The sequence below is a fragment of the Mustela putorius genome, unplaced genomic scaffold, assembly GCF_011764305.1.
Source record: "Mustela putorius furo isolate JIRA1106 unplaced genomic scaffold, ASM1176430v1.1 tig00000129_pilon_pilon_pilon, whole genome shotgun sequence".
In the NCBI taxonomy this organism is placed as follows: Eukaryota; Metazoa; Chordata; class Mammalia; order Carnivora; family Mustelidae; genus Mustela; species Mustela putorius.
Genome location: NW_025421290.1, coordinates 40,455,738 through 40,472,946, shown reverse-complemented (window position 1 = coordinate 40,472,946; position 17,209 = coordinate 40,455,738). Strand labels below are relative to the sequence as shown.

At 43.7% G+C, this 17,209-nt stretch overlaps 1 protein-coding gene across 3 annotated transcripts in view; it reads right to left on the bottom strand.

Annotated features, from left to right (window-relative positions):
- Positions 1-622: 622 nt before the first annotated feature.
- The window catches only part of DPF3 (double PHD fingers 3), a 288,449-nt gene continuing 271,862 nt past the window's right edge, over positions 623-17,209 (bottom strand). For all 3 annotated transcript variants that reach the window (XM_045072827.1, XM_013057477.2, XM_045072820.1), the window contains exons 9-11: positions 8,910-9,022; positions 1,642-1,723; positions 623-1,102 (exon numbers count right to left, since the gene is read on the bottom strand). In XM_045072827.1, the coding sequence (XP_044928762.1) occupies positions 1,032-1,102; positions 1,642-1,723; positions 8,910-9,022 (266 nt within the window). In that variant the 3' untranslated portion in view covers positions 623-1,031. The remainder of the gene's footprint in view (positions 1,103-1,641; positions 1,724-8,909; positions 9,023-17,209) is intronic.

Here is a 17,209-nt window from a genome sequence, read left to right as displayed (position 1 = left end):
CACTGTGTAGAAGGAAGAAATTACTTGGGGAAAGGACTTTGTGGTGCCACATCAATACTGACGGGTTTCGCAAAGCTGCGTCCTTTGTGCCAACATTCAGATTCTGGACTGGGGAGCCTTCACCCACTTTCCTGGTTCTTGAGTCCCGCCGGGGAAAGTTCCAGACCCAGGCTGGTGGGGAGGCAGAGCCCTAGCATCTTCCCCGGCCATAGGCTGTGCCTTATCTCACCTCAAGGACACCCCAGCTCCGAAGGTCGAGGAACCACAAAGCCCCCCCGGATGGATAACAAAGACTGACTGGCTGCGGCAGGACCTCTGAATTTTCTTCCCAACATTTCCACCCACCCCTCAGCACTTCTTCCCTCTCCAGCCCCATCAAGAGACCACCCTGGGTGTAGACATCACAAGGTATCTGGGTGGGGGTTAGGGGGGTGGGGGGAGGGCAGAAAACCTCTTTTCTTCTTCACAGAGACCAAGGAACAAAGAGGGAGTTTCATCATCAAGATGGCCTCCGACTCCGAGTCTGGAAGTTTCCAGGGAGGCTTGTAATAAATAACAACTTCTCCACAGCCTTTTGTTCCTTTGCTGAGTTCAGGATAAAGAGCCGAAGCAGGAGGCGGGAGGCTGTGTGAAGATTTCTTGGAACACAATAGATAGAAAACACCAGACTACACATGAGTGACCGATCGGTGGTCACAAAACAGCTTCCCTTAAAATGGGAACCAGTGAGAGGGCTGCAGGGCCGGGGGCAACGTGAGGGGGTCCCACAGGGCCGGGGCTAGGGGTGTTCTTCAAAAGTGCGACATCCTTCCGGTGGAAACGAGGAGGGGCTGGCCGAAATGCTGGAACCTGTGTGTAGGAGGTAAGCAGACACCTCACCCTCTCGGTGCCGCACGTCCAAGCCCTCTGTGACCATGGGTCTTCCTTACAGTTGGTCTCTCTGGATATTTGGGAGTGGGGGCTTGATCCGGTTTGAAGTGGGCTCCGCGTATGCCTCTCCAGCAGCAGGTCACGGTCTGCAACCTGGCGCCCTAGGCTTGGCAGCCGAAGGCTGAGGCTTTCTCTTTGAGCAGTTCCCAACACAGGTGGCAGCTCCAGCTTCCTACAAGAGACGAGAGGCCCTGGTCACCAGCGGCCCCTCTCCAGCCCTGAGGCCCCGCCCCTTGGCCCTGACTCCTGCAAGCCCCATTGCTCTTTCCACTTTCCCAGTTCAGAGACCGAGGCCTGGTCCTCAACCTGGGCTGGAGATTGTAACTCGGCAGAGGGTAAGGGCTGCTCAGAGAACACTTGGGTGCTTAGAGGCCATCAGCTGACCTGAACCTCCTTCCAGGACATGGTCTCCAGCAACAGCACCAGACCTGAGCCTGTTCCCCTAGAAGCTCACAGCCGCCCTCCACCACCACCACTTCAGCCACACATCCACGAACATTTCCTCAGCCCCATGCTGGAGTTCCAGGGGGTGGAACCGTGCCTCTGTTTCCTCATCTGTCAACTGGTAGCGGTCCTACATGCCTCACAGAACTGTGATGATTGAATGAGACAAGACACGGAAAGGCCTTAGCACAAGGCCCGCACCATAGTGAGGGCTCCCCAAGTGGTAGGAGTAGCTGTTGCTGCTACTGTCCACCTCATCATCGTTACCTTCTGGGGGCTCAGCCACAGGGGGATTTAAACAGTACATGTGATAGCCACGGTCACAGTCATCGCAGAAGAGGAGCTGGTCCTGGTGGAAGACAGAGTAGGTAGAGGGGAGGAGAGAGAGAGTGAATATTCCTCCAGACTGGTCCGTGCAGACCCATCTCCCTGAGTGCCCCTTTCCAGGCACCAGCTGAGGTCTTCACTGCCCCCTGAATGTGCTCGGTGCTTTGCCCAGGCCTGGAAATCCCCCTGCCTCCCCAACTATGCCAACCATACTCCCACTTTAGGGTTCTGCTCAAATCAGGCCTCCTCCAAGAAGCCTGCCTTGACTGCCACCTTACATTCGAGTTTAAAGAGATTCCTTATTCTTCAGAACTCCTGTAGCCAATAACTCTGTTTCCATAAAGGAGGAAAACCACATCTCTTTGCTTCTACCTTCCCCATAAGGATTGTCTAGTACACAGAAAATACTTCAAATGTTTGCAAATTTTAGCTGAATTCTTCTTAAGCTCACCCTTTCCGTCTGTGAAAAGGGCAATGGCCATCCTTGATGGTAACATCCATAACACCTCAGAACCTATTCAGGGTTTCATTACGAGAATATAGAGGAATGCACACAATGCGATGCCACCCTTCAGATCCCCAGAGCCTCCTCAGGGGCTGGAGGCTGGAGCCCAGGTGAGAACAGGACCCTAGCATGGTGTTTAACTTCAAAGGATGCAGTCTGCACCTTCACTCCCCAAGTTCCCTGGGCCTAGACGCTCTCCCGGGCCCTGACCCCTGCTCTTCTAGACCATTCCCTAACCACCCTTCAAGTCTTCCAGCTCCTCCATCCTACAGAGATGTCCCTAATCTAGCTCAAATGAAAGTTCTCTCACCCCTCTGGCATCCCCATAGTCCTCCCTCTTTCTTATGACATTTAATTGCGTTTTCCTTCATGGCACAAAGCCTGGCATGTGGTAGACATCTACGCACGAAGGTTTTCTTGAATAGTTCTTTTGGAATATGCCTCCTTCGCCTACTCCTTTATGGATTGTAAGGCCTTTGGGGCAGAACCTTGTCTTAACTCATCTCCACATCTCCTTCAGAACTGGTACACAGTAGCTACGTATTTGTGATCTGCTCCCCATTATTCAGGTTCAGTTCCGCTCTATTCTTTGGACCTGCTTGAATGGCTTATAAGACATTTGCAAAACTAAGTTTTGCATCAAATCTCACCTTGGCTCCCCTCAGCACAATGATCCTGGAAAAAGTAGGTATTGAAGTTGGAAACCCTGGCAAGCAAGCAATAAGGCAGGAGATATCATGAAGACTTTTTTTTTTTTTTAATCACACTAACACTTTTCAACAGGGCAATGGGAAGCCTTTGAAGAGTTAGCAACAGAGGAGTGACTGGTCACACATGGAATTTAGAAAGATCTCCCCAGCTGCTGTGTAAGAATAGATGCCTGGGTGGAGGAAGGTTGGTTCTAGAGCCTGGAAAACCACTTAGAATGCTGCTACCACCATCCAGGTAAGAGGTGATGGTGGCCTGAATTAGGATTGTGGCATGGGGGAAAAGCAAGGGTCTTGTTCCCATTTGAAAGTTATTGATTAGATGATGGCAAAGAAATCAAGAATGTCTCCTAGGTTGTGCTTGGTCAGCAAGCCAGATGATACAGCTACCCATTGAGACGTGAGCAGAAGAGTAGATCCATGGGAGCCAGAATGCAGCCTAAGCTAGAGACATGTTCTGCACATTCACATATCACGCAATGGAGATGCCCTGGAGGCAGCTGGACATCAGGAAAGATGCTTGACCATGAGATACGGATTTGGGAATCATTGGTGATTAGATGATAATGGAGGTCCTGAGAGAGGAAGCCCAGAGTATGTCACAGATGTCCTTGAACTTGAGGTCATGGAGGGATGTCCATGACCTTCTTGAAATCATATGCACAACTTAATGTATAGGTACAAAAGTACATTTTTCTGAGAAAAGAGTAAGTCCATAGCTTTCATTGAAACTTCTGAAAAATCAAGGACTCAAAAAACATTATTGAGATAAAGGCCAAAATCAGACCCTGAGAACACCAATCTTGAGGGATAGGCAGAGAAAAAAAGAGACTAAGACACAGGCTCCAAGAGGTAGGATGAAAACCAGGACAGTGTGGTTTACTCCAAAAAAATTTACACCATTGTCTTGGTGCTGAAGTGAGCTATATTACAGTATAATTTAGGAATAATTCAAGGATGAATAAGTTAGGATGTGAACAGAAAATAGGGAGAGATTTGTCAGAGAGAGTACTACCAAAGTCTTAAAGACACATAATTCCTGATATAGTGCTGATACAAGAAACATGAGAAGGTAGAATACCCTGGATCAGATTTTCCCAAAGGGAAAACCAGGCATCTGTGGATTTAAATACATTTTTCATGGGCTGATTGTTGTCTAGCACCACATTCTCTTCTTTCTCATGTGCTTTTTAAGAGAACTGCCTATCAAAACCACCCATATCAGCCAGTTCATGCTAACCCCAATGAAAAACATAATTTAAATGCCTCCTAACACTCAAGTCCCCAAGAACTAGTTCCAGTAGAATGGCTACAGTTCCAGTAGAACAGGAACCCCATTCTGGTCTGTGCAGGGTAAATCTCTGACTATGTGCAAAGAACCCTACTTCCCTGGCAGCCTCACCCCTTGAATCCTCCCCTACAGCTCTGCCAAGTCAATGAAAACTCTCCATATTGATACTATTTGTAAAGCTAAAGACCAGAACCAACCCAAAGGTCTATAAGTAAGAGACTGGTTGAATAAACTAATGAAGAACTATGCAGCTGTCGGAAAAAAGATTATGTCCATACATTGTGGTGGAGTGAGTAATCTAGGACATCCACTGAAAAAGCAAGGTGTGGAAAACAGGGGTGTCTGCTACTATTGTGTAAGAAAATGTGTTCTTTTTTTTTGATTCATACACATGAATTCTTATGGATTCATACACATATACATGTAATATGTTATATTTAAATAGAAGGAAAAGAAAAGCCATAATTTTTTTAATGGTCACCTATGAGCAGAGTGAGGGAATAGTATGAAAGAGTAGGAACAGAAGCTAGATTTCTTTGAATATCCTGTTTATTTAAGAAACTTGATTCTGGAATGAGTAAATATTTTTCATTTTCATAAAACAAAATTCACACTGTTATTGTCCCTTAAAAAAAGAAAAATGAAACAAGTGTATCTAATTATGTATTAGTTGATGGCATAACCACATAGAAAGTAACTATTCCAAGTGACTTTAAAACTACGTAGCTTGACTATACATCCTGAGTCAAATATACCTTAAGAACAAAAATGTGTGTGTGTGTGTGTATTTCCAGAAACCACATTGTTAGTGGTAATAGCGGAATTAATATTCTGAGACCTGAATGTATCAAATGAGTGATTTTGTTGTAACTAAGAAGAATTTTGACATACTTGAAAGAAAATACAGATGTAAGATTGATTGAGTTAAGTAAAAACCCTACCGTTAGTTCTGTGTATGAATTGGAAGTATCAGTATAAATTCAAATATCCATACAAATTCAGCATTTTATCTTTAAAACAAATAAAACATATTGTCTAGTTTTTTCCATTTAAAATGCCCCAAAACAATGACAAAAGCAGTAAAAATCAGCACCCCTAGCACTCCTATTATGTTCTCTAAAGATCACTGGCCACTAAAAGGAACCAGGAGTCTTGAAGAAATGGCTGGTTCCAGGTCCAGGGCATGAAATGTGCAAATATTTTCACATATTAGAAAGCAAATACTATTGGGGTCATGTCAAAAGGACTAAAGATCAAAACTGATTGAATTCTCACTGCCTAAATATAAGACAATTTTTACTGTAATGGATTGAAATCAATCAAATATGTTTAAATCCTTGAGTTCATAAAGATACTACTGAAAAAAAAAAAGGTTGTCACCTTTGGAAGATGCTAGGGAAACATCCTATTTTTTTTTTAATTTATTATCTTGATATAATTTTAGTCTCAGAGAACATTGCAAAATGGTACAGAGAGTTTCTGTACACACTTTACTCAGCTTCCCTTAATGTTACCATCTTATGTTATGATAGTACAATTATGAAAAGCCAGATATAATATTAACATTATACTATTGACTATGCTGCAGACCTCATTTGAAATTCACCAGTTTTCGCACTTCTGCCCTCTTTTCCAGTATCCAATCCAGGATCTTACATTGTATTTAGTTGTCATGTTTTCTTAGTGTCCTTGAATCTATGACAGTTTCTCAGTTTCTTTATCTTCCACAACCTTGATGCTTTTGAAGAAAGTAGGCCAGTGATTTTGTAGAATGTCACTCACTTTGAGTTTGTCTGATCTTTTTTCATGAGGAGATTGAGGTTATACACTTTTGGCAAGAATACTACAAAAGAGATGATGTGCCCTTCTCAGTGTATCATATGGGGGCACATTGATACCAATATGTCTTGTTACTAATAATGTTATTCTGATTTGTGTAAAGTAGTGTCTGTCAGTTTTTCCACTATAATGTTGTAATTTTTCCCTTTGTAATGTATTAAAAGTAATCTGGTGAGAGAGATACTTTGAGATTATGCAAATATTCTGTTTCTGACCATACTTTTCTCACTAATTTTGGCATTAGTGAGCCAGATCTTGCTCACAACAACCAGAACGGTGATGCTTACCTACCAGTGATTTCCTTCTTCCCTCTACATTTATTAATTGTAATTCTGTTCTGAGGAAGAGTTTAACTCTTCCCTATTTATTTATTCAAGTTTTGTAATATCAGCATGAATTTTGTTCTTTGAATTACAATTCAACACTATCATTATTTATTTTGTTGTTCAACTTGTCCTAGACTTACCATTAGGAGTTCCTTCAAAAATTAGTTCCTGTGTCCTTTAGATGTGCCTTATCAATTTTTGAGCATTTCCCTACTGTCCAGCACCACAGGACATTCCAAGCTCCCCTTATATTTTCCAACCCTAGCATCAGCCATTTATCCAAGGGTTCCTAGTTCCTTTTATTGGAGAATGGTATTTAGAAACCAATATCTGGGTACCATGGATTCTCACTGCCTCTGGGTTGTCATTGCTTCTAGGACCTCCCAGCCAATAGAATTAGAAAGTAAATGTATACGTAGGACACATGCCCACATCTATATTTATTTCTGTATCTATCTATTTGTATGCATACATGTATATACATATATGTGTGTGTGTATATATACACACACACATATATACACACAACATGTTGTATCAAAACATTCCCTGATACCCCCTATTCCACCCAACACGACAGGATTCAGTGTAGCCTTCCCTCTGTTTGATTATTCTTTCTCTGACATTGAGAAACCTGGCTCTCATTAGTAAAATGTATCATTATTAGTTCACACCTGGACACACATAAAGTAGTTGCAGAGTGACTAACTTACATGCCTGTAAGAAATACATTTACTAGGGGAGCCTGAGTGGCTCAGTGGGTTAATTCTCTGCCTCAGCTCAGGTCATGATCTCAGGGTCCTGGAATCAAGTCCTGCATTGGGCTCTCTGCTCAGCAGGAAGCCTGCTTCCCTATCTCTCTCTGCCTGCCTCTCTGTCTACTTGTGATCTCCCTCTGTCTGTCAAATAAATTTAAAAAAATAAAATCTTTAAAAAAAAAGAACCACATTTACCAACTAAAGTATAATATTTACATAGTCATTTCTGCCTTTAGTCTTAAAATACAGTCATATACAGCTTTCTAAATTTACAAAAGTTAGTTCTTTCCTTCCCCACCCCTCAATATGGTTGCTCTATTTACATTATAGTTAGGTTCATTTGCTACTATTCATATCCCAGTTTAGTCCCCACCCCCCTACATCCTAGCTGGTTTTGGTATTTACCTGTAACAGGATATGTGCAACAATACGTTGGTCCTAAGCGTCAGAGCTGTACCAAAAGGCATCCCCCGAGAAGTGCCATCTCCCCTTTTCCCTACTATCCCACACCTGTTTCCCCATTCTTTCTATCCCATTCCCACCCACTGGTAGGTAATCAGTCTCTTTAGTTCCTTTACGTTATCCTTCCTGTATTTCTTTAACACAAGTAACAGATACGTGTATATTTTCTTACACTTTTCTTACAAGAATGACAGCAGACTATATAGGTGTTGTCTTTACTTAGCTTTCTTCATTTAACAACAGCAAATTTGGAAATAAACTGGAAATTATTCCATCTCAATGTATGGAATCTGCCTCATTTTTTTATAGTTTCTCCCTCTGACCCTCCCCCTACCTCGTGCTCTCTCTCTCTCTCAAATAAATAAATAAAACCTAAAAAAAAAAGAAAAGAAAAATAGGGGCGCCTGGGTGGCTCAGTCAGTTAGGCATCTGACTCTCGATTTGGGCTCAGGTCATGAGCTCAGAGTTGTGAGATGGAGCTCTGCTTCAGGCTCCGTGCTGGGCATGGAGCCTGCTCAAGATTCTCTCTCTGCCCCTCCTTCCCCCCTCCCAAAAGAAAATATCAACTAGTCACAATGTATGGGCCTTATGTGGATCCCAATTCAAATAAAAAAGCTATAATAAAAAAATATTTAAGACCAGACAGCATTTAAAACAATTGCAGCAATTAGGATGTTAACTGCATGTTTGATTATATCAAGAAATTATTGATTTTTTTAGCTGCATTAACATATTTATCATTTTTGTTAAAAAGTAAGTCCTTCTCTTTTTTGTAAACCTATGGAATATTGACAAGTAAAGTGATATCATGACTGGAATTATGTGGGAGGAGGTGGGAGTATTTATAAAACAAGGTTGGACATGTATTGATCAGAGCTGAAGCTGGTAAAAGGCTACATCAGTTTCATTATTTCTGCTCCTTTGCATAAGTCTGAAATTGTCTATAATGAAAGTGGGTTTTTTTTTCTAATTCTGCATTTACTATAGCTAACATTTATACCCAGTGAAATCACATACTCTTGAATGTGGTGTAAACAAACGGTTGAGCATATCCCAAGCAGAAGCAGCAGGCAACGCTGTCTCTCATTGAGCCCTGGAGGGCAAGTGGTCAGTGAGGCACCCTCGGGCCATCACCTCCCACACCGATCCCCACAGGCACAAAGAGTACCCAGGGTCCCTGTTGTGCAAGGATCCCAAAGGTCCTAGAGGCAAGGGGGGTGGGGAGGCTCCAACTGACATTTTCCCCAGGAGACCAGTGACAAGAGCCCTCCTCTCCACCCCTTGGAGTGCTCCCTCCTGCAAGCGAAGTCCCAAACTCACGTCATTCTCCGAGGTTCCGCAGAGGATGCAAGATTTGCACTCTATGCACTGCCACTTGTAGGTCTTGACAGCCTCGGTCATGTTCAGGGTGAACTGCAGGCATGTTGGGTGACCTGCAAGAAGCAGAAATGTCAGCATTAGGGTCAGTGCCAGCACTGAGAGGACAGCTAGGAGCCACAGAACGTGAAGACACTTGACCTTCTATTTGGCAGGGAAGAGGAACTTGGGTGATGTTCCCAGATTTTACAGGAATCTGCTCAGAGCACCCAGGGCGAAGCCCATAACTGACTCTGTCACAGAAGAACTGAGGGCTTTGCCTACTGTTGGGGGCTCGCCGTGCTCCGGAGCTCCCAGCTCTGCCAAACCAGCCATGTAGCGCATTGTGCTGCTCCTTGCACATAAGGAAATGTGCTTCCGAAGAAGGATAGCACAGAGAGGGGACATCAGCTAGCGTTAGTCCCACCAACCTAGTACCCTCCAAAGATGGTCAGGACCCCAAATGACACCACCATCACTCGGCAAAGCCACATCCCAGCAAGAGGTCCCCCATTTCCTCCCTTCCAAGTATTGAGGCTGCTGGTTACATTGCGGTCACTTGGGAACACACTATCTATGCAGTGAACATAAGGACCCTTCAACTATGAGGCTCCACAGATGCAAACCCCACAGACTTGTCTCTGAGGGAGTAAGACTGGGGATGGAAATGACTCATCAGTGGGGAGCATGGGGGACGCTTCGCAAGGAACCCAGGGAAGCACCGGGAGAGGAAAGATCTAAAAGCCTTTCAAGGACTCACCAGGTGCCATCCAACTTAGGAGCTCCCACAGCTCTAGACGAATAACCCTCTCAAAGTGACACTGTGACACTGACCCAGAAAGAAAGAAGCCTAGATAAAAATCCAGCTCATATTCTTTTTTTAAAAAGATTTTATTCATTTATTTGACAGAGAGAGACAGTACAAGTGGGCAGAGAAGGAGGCAGAGGGAGAAGGAGAAGCAGGCTCTCTGATGAGCAGGGAGCCCAATGCAGGACTCGATCCCAGGACCCTGGGAGCATAACCTGAGCCGAAGGCAAATATTTAACAGACTGAGCCATCCAGGTGCCCCCCCAACGCCACCACCCAGCTAATCTTCTTGGAAACATCTCAAAGATCTGTCTCAGAAGAACACTGGCCAGGGTTGCCCTCTATTCCAATCTCCCAGAGACAATACTGCGGTGGGAGCAAGAGAGAAAACACCAGCTTGAGGTTTCGAGTGGTTTGGGCCATGATGTCTGGTTTCTCAGATAGGGCACCCCTGGGAAGGTTGAAGATGAGTCCATGGAACAGATACCCATACACACAAGTCGATTTTGTCCAGTTCTATGGCCTCAGGCCACATCTTAGCCACAGCCAGCGGACTTGCAATAATTGTTCGTGACCTTAACAGGCACTCACTGAGCACCCGCTAGGCCAGCCATCGCAGTGGGCAGAAAAGACAAGGTGGTGAGCAAGACACCGGGGCCCTTCCAGTGCAACCAGAGAGAACTCAAATTCATAAGCCACATGCGTTATCTATTTACGTACACACATGTGAGGGGTTCCATAAAGGCAAATCATAATGAAAACAAACCACATGAGATCCTCACCTAGTCAGAGGTGTCAAGGAAACCTTCCAAGAAAGATCTTTAAAGCTGATACCTGGCAGATGAAGAGGACTTTGGCAGGGCTGGTGAGGGCTGGGGGCAGGGGAGGGGCAGCAGGAGAGGCAGCTGGAGCCAGAAGACACAGGCACCCATAGCACTTTCTTAAGGATTTGGGGCTTGAAAACCATTAATGCATTTTTTAAAGAATATTTCCTTTATTTGAGAAAGAGAGAGAGCGAGAGCACAAGCAGGAGGAGCAGGAGACGAAGAGGGAGAAGCAGGCTTCCCACTGAGCAGGGAGTCCAACACGGGGCTCGATCCCAGGACCCTGAGATCGTGACATGAGCCAAAGGCAGACGCTTAACCGACTGAGCCACCCAGGCGCCCCTCATTAAAGGGTTTTAAGCAAGGTGGTGACTGGATCCCGTTGGGCTTTAAAGGAGCATTCTTTAGCATGAGATACCGATGGGGGTAACGAAGCAGTCTGTACCTTGATGGTGGTGGTGGTTACATATGTGGTCAGACTGCACAGAGCCATACACACACAGACACATAAACACCATACGTCTGTGTTGCATGTAAAACTGGTAAAATAGGACTAATTCATCGACGTCAATTGCCTGGTTCTGAGAGTGTACCGTAGTGACGAAAGCTGTGACCATTGGGGAAAACTGACACATGGGACCTCCCTATAATATATTTTTGTGACTTTCTACGAAGCTATCATCCTTTCAGGATAGAAAGTTGGAAGGGTATTTTTAAATAAGGAAAGCACAAATAAAGATTTAAGTCATCAAAAAGGAAGGTAGGAAGGAAGGAAGAAGCTTCTGTCTAAGAAAAGAATTTGTGGGGGGCAGGGGAAAGGAGAGGTGTAGGAATTGCTGCCAGGAAGCCAGTTAGAAGGCTGACGCAGCTACTGGGAGAGAGACGAGGATCGTTAAGCCAAGGTGGAAATTTCAGAATGGTAAAGAAATAATGGATAGGACCCGACCATTCTTTGAAGGTTGAGCATGTGGGGATAATGAGACAGAGTCTCAAGTTTCTGACCTAAGAAACTGGGTGGGTTACAGAGAAACTTACCCAGATAAGAAAGAGTATAGCAAGCAGCGAGGAAGCAGATGTGGTGGGGGATGTTGGGGGGGCGGGGGCTCTGTGTGGGGCATATTGAACTTGCAAAGTTTGGGAGACCGCTGGTGGAAATGTCACGGGGATACTCAAAGATATGGATTTCTAACTCAAAAGAGAAATGTAGACTGGACATATCAATTTAGGAGCCGTTGCTAAATTGGCAGTCATCAAAACCATGAGAACAAATGAAAGTTATCCAAGAAAAGGGAAAAGAGAAGAGAAAGGATGAGGAGAGAAGAAAAGAGAGAAAAAGGGTTAGGACTGCTTGTAGAGGAGCCCTAGATTCAACTACTGAACAATGAAAAGAAAGAAACAAGCGAGGAAACTGGGAAGGACGGCCAGAGAGGTAGACACAAACTGTGCAAGAATGGGGTCAGAGCAGCCAAAAGAAGAGATTTCAAGAAGGGGGCGGGTGGGGGGGTTTAGTTGTGTCGACTGCCCCAGGTTCTTGAGTTTGTCATTGCTTAATAAAGAGCTAGAGTGAGGGAGTGTTGACAGATCAGAGCAAAAGCTGCCCTACTAATAATAACACTTGCACAGTGTCATCTTCCCTCGGAAGGAAGGTCAGCACATTCCAGAGCACGACACGGAATTCAGTAGTCAAATGTGCATGTGGAGTGCCTCTGTGGGTAGGGGTGGAGGGTGGTATGTGTGTTTTGTGCCAACAACATTCCATAAATATTTATTAAGAGCTAATGCTATGTTCACGTTCTCCTAGACCATGATGCCGAGCTCTGAAGACATTTTTTGGAATAGCTTTAGACCAGTGAACAGTAGCAAATGGGTTTTGGAAACTCCTGTTGGAAGTCTCTGAAAAAAATCCCTGGGGGGTTTTCTGTGTTCCTGTCTTGAGAAAGTCATCAGCCTCCCGTAAGGACCCTCAAACCCAAAGGAAGGGGACAAAGTTCACACTGCCTTCTCCCAGCTCCCCCAGTACCCCCAGAAAAATGCAGAAGTCAGATCAGCCTCACTGCTGGCTGGAGAGGTCCTTCAGCTCAGAACCCAGGTGTCACTGAGGTTCAAGAAGAAAGTGGGGGATGCAACTTCTTAGCTGGGGAGGACGAGGCACGAGAACTAAAGTCCCCCCAGCAGCCATTAGCAGGTGCAAAAATTATGTCCAGAGCTAAGTCCTCAGTGTTGCCATAACAGATGGGCTGCCTCCTGCCTAACTCCACTAACTGGAAAAGTCATTCACCAGATAAAACTGTTTAAGAATACAAATTCTTATCTACCGTGGAAATGACTGAAATAATGCACACTGTTGGACAAAGGGAGAAGTTTCTAAGGAAAATGCTAGTAGCCCACTTCTAAGTTTGACTGCTAGAACTCCCTATTTTTGCCCACAACTATTTCATAAAACTCTTCAAAGTAAGACGGTAGATACAGTCTTCCCAATTCAAGGGTAGAAAAAAAGAGACATGCTGCTGTAGAACAATTTATGTACAGTCACTCACTACTTAAAGATTCTTAACTCTTTTGTAAAGTTAACTATCAGTCTCTAATGCATTTGCTTGGAAATGTAGATTTTTTTTTCTCTCATCTCCAGTTTTCTTAAAACAAGGAATACCTGTACTGCTATTCGACTAGCCCAGTGGAGTGAAGGGGAAACAACCCATCCCAGGTCCCCCTGGTCCAGATGATTCAACAGGACATTTATAAGATTCCAATTACCAAAATGAATTTAGAAAGTGGTGCAGTGTGCATTTCAGCCCAGCCAGATCATTAGAAACCAAGTCCTTCCTGAGCATTCCGCCAGATTCGTTCTATCAGGAGGGTTCAGTAAATCTGCCTGCTTGCTTAATTGGTCCGATAGTGACTTGGTGCAAAGAGGCCTTCCTAATGCAACGCTAACCCCTTCCAAAACTGACCTCCATAAATGTTGGGGTGGGGGGGGGGAATTTAACACATGGCCACCATGGCAGGAAACGGAACTTCCGAACAAGGTTTTCAGACAATAGCAATTTGTCTTCAGGGTGCTATTTCAGAAGATGGGAAGAAAGAGGGAACCAGCCGGGTATAAGAAGCTTCTCAGAAAGAAACCCATCCCCAAGGCTACGGTGGCTGACTAGAGTCTGCTGAGCTCAGTGAAAGAGAGAAGGGCCAGCATCTGAAAGCAGGGACTGCTCCCTCACCACCTAAAGAACCCATTTCTTGTCTTTTCAGAACCCCTGGATGGAGAATTGCCAGGAACAGCAAATGGGATTTCGTGGTATTTGAGAAGGCGCACGGAGAGATAACCAGTCGAGAACCAATTTCACTCTCAGAGCTTGCCTATGCCTACATTTGCTCACGTACTACTGCCCACACACGTGGATATTTCCAACCTTTCAGGGACAAAAATATCTAAACAGGCCTTGTTGATTAAGCTCACATTACAATTGTGACTTAGAAGCTAAAAGAAGTCATTAACCAGTCAATGTCTCTCTACAGATACTCAGCACCGCAAGAAAAACACAGTTAATTGTCAACAAACCCTGGGCAAAACTGGACACGGGGCTGTGACATGCATCTCTTATATTATGGTCCTTATTAAAAGAGTCTTTTATTTCATCATCACCAATATTTAATTTGGACTAGGCTAGGCCACATTGCTGATCAAATTATAGCTCCAGGAAAAAAAAAAAAAAAAAACACAACATTATCTTGCTAGGTATGTGCTGAAAATATAAATAAAACAGATACAAATAATAATGTGCTGTGGAACTAGCATAGTCTATTATTTATTCATTGTGAAATTATAAACATCTAATTATGTTTTATTACCTTATTTATCAATGTTGATCTCTTAAAAATTAATTTCTCGGGAAAGAAAAACCTAAGTATCCATGATTCCTGGGCAAGTAGGTACAAACCTCAAACTGTGCTCCTTGGTCTGATGCTTAGTTTACAGAAATTACATTATATAAAATACATAGGATCGATTCCAGGCTGAAATGGCACCAAAAACAAGTCTCCATGGGCATTCATTAAAAAATAATTTGGTTCAAATTTCTAACACTTCTCTATGTTCATACACACATAAAATTTCTAATATTTACATACTGCAAAATTATATAAGAAGCTTTAACTGAAGAATTATGCAAAATGCCATCAAATTGGAATCATTCATGCTAAAGAGTAATTTGAGGAGAAAAAAGTATTAGTAGCTCACTTTGGGAAGCCTCTCATTCAATCAGATCCATTCGTTCTCATTTATTCTCTCTCCCTCACTCCTCTCTGTCTCTGTCTCAGCCTCTCCCTCCCTCTATTTCTCCCCCTCACCCTTCACTTTGAGACCCAGCTTGTCAGGTGGAGGGAATGAGGCTCTGAGTCATTATATTTCATCTGTAAAGGGGCGAACCAATTCTGAACAATCAAGAATTCAACCTCTGCACACATATGCTATGGCAAGTATGTTAACCAGGCACTGCTTCTTCACATGGATGCTTTCCCAAGCCCTGCTTTGTAAACCTTCAGCAATGGTCTGCAGATTCAACCCTCACCTTCCCCAACGTTACTTCTAATGCTAAGACATCTGCAAATCGATGATCACAATAGCATTCCAGAGGCACCTGCGTGGCTTCCTTTCTTCCTTACCATTTTTAGTGTACTTCAAAGGGAAAAGAGGAGAAAGAGAGTAGAAAGGGTAAAGACCAAACAAACAAAAATGCATTAAAAATAAATGATGGTGTGAGCCCTAGCTGCATTTTGTTCAAACAAACACTTCACTGTGCAGCAGCAAATTCAACTCATCTTAGAGGTCTGCTTATCCTCCCACAAAGCTGCCAAACTCTAGGGCACCCAAGTACCAGGTGGGAGGCAAGCCACAGAGATTGGTGCAGTGGTCATTATTATCAATAACAATAGAAAGCATATTTGTACAAAAGCATTAAGGACACATTTAATGGGGCTAAACAGCTAAGGGCTCATGGCACTATTCTCAAAGGGCCCTAGAAGTACCCCCCCAAGTTTCAGGGTCAAGAATGGTCCAAGATAGAGTCTCAGCTATAAACCTGAGGGTATGTGGTTGATCCCCTCAAAGTTAAATAATAGGATGAGGCAGACTTGACCTGGATTTATAGAAGTTACTTGGCTGGCCCAGATTGGGGCCATTAGGATGGGGCTATTAGAATGTCAAGAGCCACAGTAATGATACCAGCATCCCTAATTCATCACCACACCTGAGGACCAGTGATGATTTATCCATTTGCTCATTCTCTTAATAGTATCTGTTGAATAGATAAATGTGGTAGGCACTTTTCTGGGCATTGGGAATACAGCAATGAGAAAAACCAAATCCTATCCTCATGGGATAAATACCATAATTTGAGATCTACTGCAGCCTCTGAGTCTGTTGGACAAGTCATTTTGCCTCTGTGAGTGTTAGTTTTCCAATATACTAAATGAAAGGATAAAAATCTGCTATCCACAAAGCTGTGGCCCTTCCTATGCCACTCATGAACAGTATTTTCAGAGATACCATTAATCCCAAATAGCCCATCTGGTTGGTGGGATAAACAAGTCTTCTAAAGTTCACCAGCTAAAACTCAAAAGTGAGAAAAAAAAAAAACTAGGAAGGAAATTAAAATAAGTAGTTAGTACTGCTAGAATTCACTTCTATTTTTTCACTGGATGAGCCCAGTACTTGTTCAATACTATGAAAGAAAGCAAAAGAAGTCTAGAAACCTAAAGCACTTCTCATCAACCTCACCACCTACATCCATGCAAGAAGTTGCACTAATCAGATGTGCTGTCAATGAATCTGCAGGCAGAGGCCTTGGGAGAGTTTTCATCCATGAAGAATATTAGATCTGGGTTGAGCAGGTCATGGGACAGGGCACAGGTACTGCCTGGCAAGCAGTGGAAGAAGAGGGTCACCAACATATATTCAGGAGACAGGACAGACTGGAGATGTAGATTCAGAAATCATCAGGTGTGGGTGGTAGATGAAGCCGTGGCATTTGATGAGATACTCAGGAAAGACCCAGAGTAAAAAATAGAAAGGACCTCTTTGGGCAGAGGGAGAAATGTAATCATTGGAATGAAGCAACTCAGGTTGACTCGTCTTTCAAACCTTTAGCTGGAATTGAGATTGTAGGCAACCATCTGCTGGTGAGGTTTGCTCCACAAGTGTGTGGAGGCCAGACTGAATCACTTTCCAGGGCCCAACATCAATATCAGATAAGAATCCCTGACATTGGTTGTGCATCTCAGGCCTCTCTGGACATTAGGAGAATCTAGCCATGGGCCTTGGCTAAAGAGAGCCTGATGAAGAAACTGTTGCTCAGATTGTGTTTAATCCCTGTGTAACCCCTGTGCTTCCTTCCAGAGGGTTTTGTGATGTAACTGATGGATAGTTGGTGGAAAAGAACAGTGATTCATCAACACGTGATTACCTGTATCCTCCAGCTGCCAATCTTCCATAAATTGGAAGATGGATTCATGAGTAGTCTAAGTTCTTGAATTCTCTGAGGACCTTGAGATGCTATTTTTTATTTCTTTCAAAAATCTTTCAAAGTTGTACTAAGCCAAAAAGAAAAAGATACTTTCTTGCTTTTTTGTCTTTTTCT